The sequence below is a fragment of the Populus trichocarpa genome, chromosome 1 (genome assembly GCF_000002775.5).
Source record: "Populus trichocarpa isolate Nisqually-1 chromosome 1, P.trichocarpa_v4.1, whole genome shotgun sequence".
Taxonomy (NCBI): Eukaryota; Viridiplantae; Streptophyta; class Magnoliopsida; order Malpighiales; family Salicaceae; genus Populus; species Populus trichocarpa.
The window spans coordinates 35,445,621-35,451,821 of NC_037285.2; the positions used below are offsets into that span (position 1 = coordinate 35,445,621).

At 35.8% G+C, this 6,201-nt stretch overlaps 1 protein-coding gene across 2 annotated transcripts; it reads left to right on the plus strand.

Moving 5' to 3' along the window:
* The first annotated feature begins 2,280 nt into the window (after positions 1–2,280).
* LOC18095324 (uncharacterized) lies at positions 2,281–5,030 on the plus strand. 2 transcript variants are annotated; one of them, XM_006369876.3, is made up of 2 exons: positions 2,281–2,749; positions 3,485–5,030. In XM_006369876.3, exons 1-2 carry the CDS (start codon positions 2,687–2,689, stop codon positions 4,583–4,585), a joined length of 1,164 nt encoding a protein of 387 aa, XP_006369938.1. In that variant the 5' UTR covers positions 2,281–2,686; the 3' UTR covers positions 4,586–5,030. The 2 variants fall into 2 exon arrangements, with proteins under 2 accessions (XP_006369938.1, XP_006369937.1); XM_006369875.3 differs by having other exon boundaries at positions 2,282–2,749; positions 3,488–5,030.
* The last annotated feature ends 1,171 nt before the right edge of the window (positions 5,031–6,201 follow it).

Consider the following 6,201-nt stretch of genomic DNA (forward strand, 5'->3'; position numbering starts at 1 on the left):
GCAATGAATAATTAGTTATGGTAAAATCATTTTGACCCAGTCTTCCTCCTCTTCTGTATTGTTTTTTTTTAGTTTAACGTGGGTGTCCGGACCAGCTTGCGCGTACCTCGACTAATCCCACGGGCCCTGAAGATAACAACCATATAAATCTCCAGTGGCCATCATATAAGCAATCACAAAACTCGAATCTGAGCATTTTCTGTATTGTTGATTGGTCTCCTACTTGATAAGCATAGAATTTTCCCACGTATATAAAATAATAAAGTCCTTTGAATCTGTCTATAGAGGCAACACCATATATATATATATGGACTGAACTGTCAGGGTGAATGTGACTGTATTTTAAAGCAATTAGGGAGAGCATATTCTACGAGGCACATGGCATGGCTATTTGAGGATAAGAGGAGGAGAGGAGAATATTGCATCTTAATTTTGATCCCAGAATAATGCCTGCCCTTGCTTCCTAAAGATGTATTTCCAACACTAATTAACAAATGCTTATGGATATTTGACTTGTGATTTGCAGCGGATTTAATAATATTTTTTAAAAAAATTAATGTATGTAAAGATTTTTATAATGTGTTTTTGTATATAAAAAACTCATAAATAGAATTCAAAAATTTCATCCATATATCTAATTAAATAAATAAAAATTTATTTATACAATAAAAAAATTATCGAGCTCGATTTTTACCTGGCCAAAGTTAATTAGCCAAATAAGTGACGTGGGTTGATTTAATTGGGATTAATATTTTTTTTATTTAAAATAGACACTTATAAAATTAAAAATTAGTAAAATATCATAATGATTGAAAAAAAATTCCAGAATTATTTATGAAAATTAAAGAAAAAATATAAATAGTAAAAAAAGGTACTTATCTTTTCCATTAGAGAGGACTTCTCTTTTTAGAACAATAATCCAAACTGATCACAAACCAGAGAAAAGGCAATCCCCTTTTCCCCGTAACGAGGAAAAGATTTTTCCTTCCAATTTCAATCCTAAACCCCCAAATAATAATAATAATAATAATAATAATAATAATAATAAATATTTGAATTTAGAAAGACACAGATTCTGGCATTAATTAGTTAATTAATCGACAGCGGAGCCGCAGAAGCACCTAAATAACGGCTGTCTTGAGTCTTGACCGCGTCCTTCGACGCGTGCCTCCAATTCCTCCCTACATTAAGCAGCTTACCATTTCTACCCTTCTGTCTCTAATCCTTAAATCAAGGTCATCTATCTTACTACAAGGATTTCTAACCCTTTCTTTTGGACCAACTTGATTTCACCACCGGTTTTTTTTTAAGGAAAAGCCGATTTTGTCCTCTAAAATTTCATTTTCTTCAATTTCCCCCCTACTCTATCACCGCAACCGGGCAGAGACATAATATAGTGGGCACCAAGTGGTGATTTATGAGTCAATATAATTTAATCTCTGCATTATAATGTCTCCCAAGTCAAGTCAATTGCATTGATTTGATAAATAGGTTTATGAAGTCAAGTTCCCCTACATTTGTAGCAAGAAGACTATTTCTCCTGCATTTAAGAGTATATTTGAGTTAAAAATAAATAAATTTAAATTCTTTCATATATTTTTGAATGATTTTGATTTATATACGTTAAAACATATAAAAAAATACTTTAAATGCGTATGTCATTTCTGTTTAAATGTATTTTTGTAAAAACATTTTTCATTACTAAACACACATTTACACGGTGTCTGGGAAAATGGTAACTTTTGCTTTTTAAAGTGTTTTTGTTTGGAAATATATCAAAATAATATATTTTTTAATTTATTTTTAAAATCAACACATCAAAACAATTAAAAAATATAAAAAAATTCAAGATTTTTGAAAACTCTGGTTGAAACACTGTCCCAAACAGACATTTAATTAAATAAAATTTGATGGAGGCCATTATCAATTTGGCATGATCATAGGGGAAATTAATGAAAATGAAACAAAAGGGGGAAATTGGCGAACATAGGGGAAAAACAAGGATTATTATTGTTATTATCCTTATTAGTTCGTTAATGACAGCAGTAAAAAGAGCGGGGGGTGGGGAGGTAAAAAGTAAAAACCTCCTCCTCCTCCTCCTCCTCCTTGTCATATATGGTAACAACAGACAGGTTTTTTAAAGGCCAAGGTCACTTCAAATCCTCCTTAAAAACACAATATAATAACCTCAAGATCAAAAAAATATCAACCGTCAGATGAAGAAAAAAAATGTATATATGAGAGGAGGGACTAGGGATAGGGATAGGGAGAGGGGGAGGGATTTTTGTTAATTATTGTTATTATTTATCTGCTGTAAAGAGAGAGACCAAAAAAAAAAGAGGAAAAAATAAATAAATAAACAGAGCAAAATAAAAACCACCAAACGGCTATAATTGTCACTGCAAGGCTCTGTTTGTTGCTCTGTTGGGGAGAGAGAGAGAGAGAGAGATTTACGGTTGTGGGATTTTACGGGATTGCTCGAGGAGATATTTTCCTGGGCAAATTTTGGCCACCAGTTTGTGTATCAGGAAGGAGGGAGAGGCTTAGTTTGATCTTGGTTTTAAAAGATCTCCCTCAAAGTTTGTGTAACTTTGAGAGAGAGAGAGAGAAAGACCGAGAGGTTTTTAATCGAACATTTATTTTTGTTAACTGTTGGGATTTTGATTGATTGATCGATCGATTAATCATGTCTGTTGGGTATTATAGTTCCAAGAAGACTGATGATATATGTGAGGATGTTTGTGGCCAGGTAATTTATTCTTCTTATTCTTCCATTAAAGTTTTGATTTTTTTTTCATTTGGAGTAATGGATGTCTTGTTGTTTTTAGATAATACGCTAAATTTGTAATCATTTATGACTCTTAAACTTTTGAAGTTGGCTGCTTTCTTTTTGATATTTGAATTGTTGATTTTAAGATTTTGAATTTGTTTTTGTTCTTTATAAAAAAAGGAATTCCCCTTCTCTCCTTCAATCCTCTTTCAGAGATTTGTGGTTTCTTATACTTTGGGGTGAAAATGCGTTGGAATGAATATCAGAGTTAGTGATTTTGGGTTTTCTTTTTACTTCATTTTTTTTTCCTGTATAATTGGAAGTGAAGGTACGTTGAGCAATGGATACGAAAAATAATGATGTGGGTTCTAATCAAAAGGTTTTAGATTTTGTAACTTTTGGATTCATAGAGGGTAATATTTGGCTGTTTTGTTACTTTTAGTAACAGTGACAATTTATTTTTTGTTTTTGTTTTTTTGACATTCAATGAACTGGTTCTAATTCTCTATGCACCTGCAATCTGTTAAACAACAACCACAGGTTCAAATGAAGTTCTTGCGCTTGAACTGCCTTTTTTAATCTATGGTTGTTGTTTTTGTGTTCTTGCTGTGGATAATGTTCTACTATCACAGGCATAGTGGGTAGATGTTGCTATTTATTCTGCAAAATCTTGACATCTTAGTTTTACCTAGAAAGTTTTGTTTTAATTTGCAGCAGTCGTCTCGAGCAGCTCTGAGCATGTCTAGGCTGAAGTGTATCTTGCGAGGGTTGGATTTCAAGACCTATATATTCTTGTTGGTTCTTGTTCCATTAGGAATACTCGGTGTGTATCTGCATGGCCAGAAGATCACCTATTTCCTGAGACCTATATGGGAATCTCCTCCAAAGCCCTTCCAGATACTTCCTCACTATTATCATGACAATGTATCAATGGAGAATCTTTGCAGGCTTCATGGTTGGGGGATTCGTGAATCCCCAAGACGAGTCTATGATGCAGTATTATTTAGTAATGAAGTAGACATTCTCACGATTCGATGGAAGGAATTATATCCTTACATAACACAGTTTGTTATTCTTGAAGCAAATTCAACATTTACAGGTATACCCAAACCATTGCTCTTTGCAAGAAATCGGGACAGATTCAAATTTATAGAGAATCGGTTGACTTATGGGACAGTTGGAGGGAGATTCAGGAAAGGGGAAAACCCATTTGTAGAAGAAGCATACCAGAGAGTAGCACTGGACCAGCTTATTAGAATAGCAGGGATTGAAGATGATGATTTGCTATTAATGTCCGATGTTGATGAGATCCCCAGTGCTCACACAATTAATCTATTGAGGTGGTGCGATGACACCCCCCCGGTTCTTCATCTTCAGTTGAAGAACTACTTGTACTCTTTTGAATATTATGTTGATAACAAGAGCTGGCGGGCTTCTGTTCACAAGTTCAAGACAGGGAAAACCAGATATGCGCACTATCGTCAGGCAGATGTCCTCTTGTCAGATGCGGGTTGGCATTGCAGCTTTTGCTTCCGCCACATCAGTGAGTTCGTATTTAAGATGAAAGCTTACAGCCATTATGATCGGGTTAGGTTCTCTCATTACCTGAACCCTAAAAGGATTCAGAATGTGATTTGCAAAGGGGCTGATCTGTTTGACATGCTACCTGAGGAATACACATTCAAGGAGATTATTGGGAAGATGGGTCCTATCCCTCATTCGTATTCAGCAGTCCATCTACCGGAATTTTTGTTGAATAATGCTGAGAAGTACAAATATCTCTTGCCTGGTAACTGCATAAGGGACAGTGGGTGAAGTCTCTTGCAAAATGATGAATCCTTGTAAATTCTGGATGCATGTCGTCCTCTGCACCAAAAAGGGCTGTATTAGACAATTGATGGTGATGCGTAGCATTGGTACAAGCGTCGCCTTTGTCGGTTGAATCCATGTCATTCTTAGGGAGATGGGATGAACTTGGAAGTTTCTCTGTGTATGAAGGGAAATTCTGTATATTCCTTTTTGCGGAACTTGGGTTTCTCCATTATGAAGAAGAGGTATATTCAGTTTTCCAAGGGGTAGCTCGTTACTAGAGGTCCTTGGTATGTATGCACAGACCACTGCTAGTTGGTTTGGCTTATCCTACCTGAATTGCATTGGAGTAGAATGACATTTTCCCATGTTTTTATGTGATGGGGAAGTTCGGCTTTTCTGACTAATCTATTGATGATATATTAATCTTGTCTATCTAGTTGTTGATTTATACCATTTGATTTCTGCTGGTTTTGCCATTGAGCGAAATGCTGATTTATTCATCATTTTGATAGCATTGCAGATTGTGAATTTTTTTTCCTAGTTATTACTGTCTCTCTCAGTTTTTCATCTTTCTCAATGTATATATATGGTTTTTGCTCATCACACATGAACCTCCAGAATTGTAATAGAATCTAAACTGTCTGTTTGTGATTGCTGGAGGAGGATCCGTTAACTAACTTCATTTCGTCTTGAATTCGGACATCTGTAATGGGGTTGCCCTCTTAAGATTTTCCACACGTAACCCTCTTAAGATTTTCCACACGTATTTGCGGATTGGGGTCCACAATATTACTTTTCTTTCTTGTGGTTGGTGTTTCAAGGAAAGCTTGTTGCCTGAAAAAGGTGAGCTTTTTCGTCCTCCCCTGGAAATCCACTTTTAACCTTGTGCACGCAGTGGCCAACTAGAGGATAATAACCTTTTGAACTATGAATTTCAACTGACCATCTTATAGTTCTCTTTCCCTCCTGTAAAGTTTCTGTAAATTCCGGGAGAACTCGCTCTAGCTGTTTAGTTAATTGGATAGATGCTTTCTTTTTTGAACACTGATGGTCTTTGCAAAACTCAGTTCCAAGAATCCAAGTCGAGTTGGCAAGGTTAGCTTTGAACCCTTTTGAGAATCGTTATCTCAGTCCAAAGTTGTGGGGTTACAGTTTCTTTTGAGCTTTAATCAGGAAACGCATTGCGTGCAACTTTGAAGTTGAGGATCAATCATGATGCTGACAACCACTTCAAGATATGGAATTAGAGTAGAGAACACGTGGGAGAAGTATAGGATTCCCACTCCGTGTTTCATTTGTTAACATTTTGCCTTTACATTGTTGTTGCTCATGTGTTATCTGGTGTTGCTTCTGCTAGGGATGCCCACATCCTACTGGCTCAGCTGTATTATAATCAAAGAAACCCTAATCCAGCAGCTGCTCATGCTCATGGTTCTTCCCTTTCCATGTTCTTTTCATAACCTGAAGGATGCATTCATCTTCTATGTCACAGTAGCTTTCCTCAGGCTCCTGTAGATGTGTCTTGAAGCAACATTAAACAGAACCAAGAAGTTTCTTGAAGCCTTTCATACCCAAAAAACACAGAGTTTTGCCATAAATGTAACAGGCAAACGAATGAA

Excerpts from the sequence above, each read along its gene's own strand:
- LOC18095324 (XM_006369876.3), top strand. The coding sequence starts at position 2,687 with ATGTCTGTTGGGTATTATAGTTCCAAGAAGACTGATGATATATGTGAG. Across the intron at positions 2,750-3,484 it reads GTGAGGATGTTTGTGGCCAG|CAGTCGTCTCGAGCAGCTCT; the intron begins GTAATTTATTCT and ends TTTAATTTGCAG.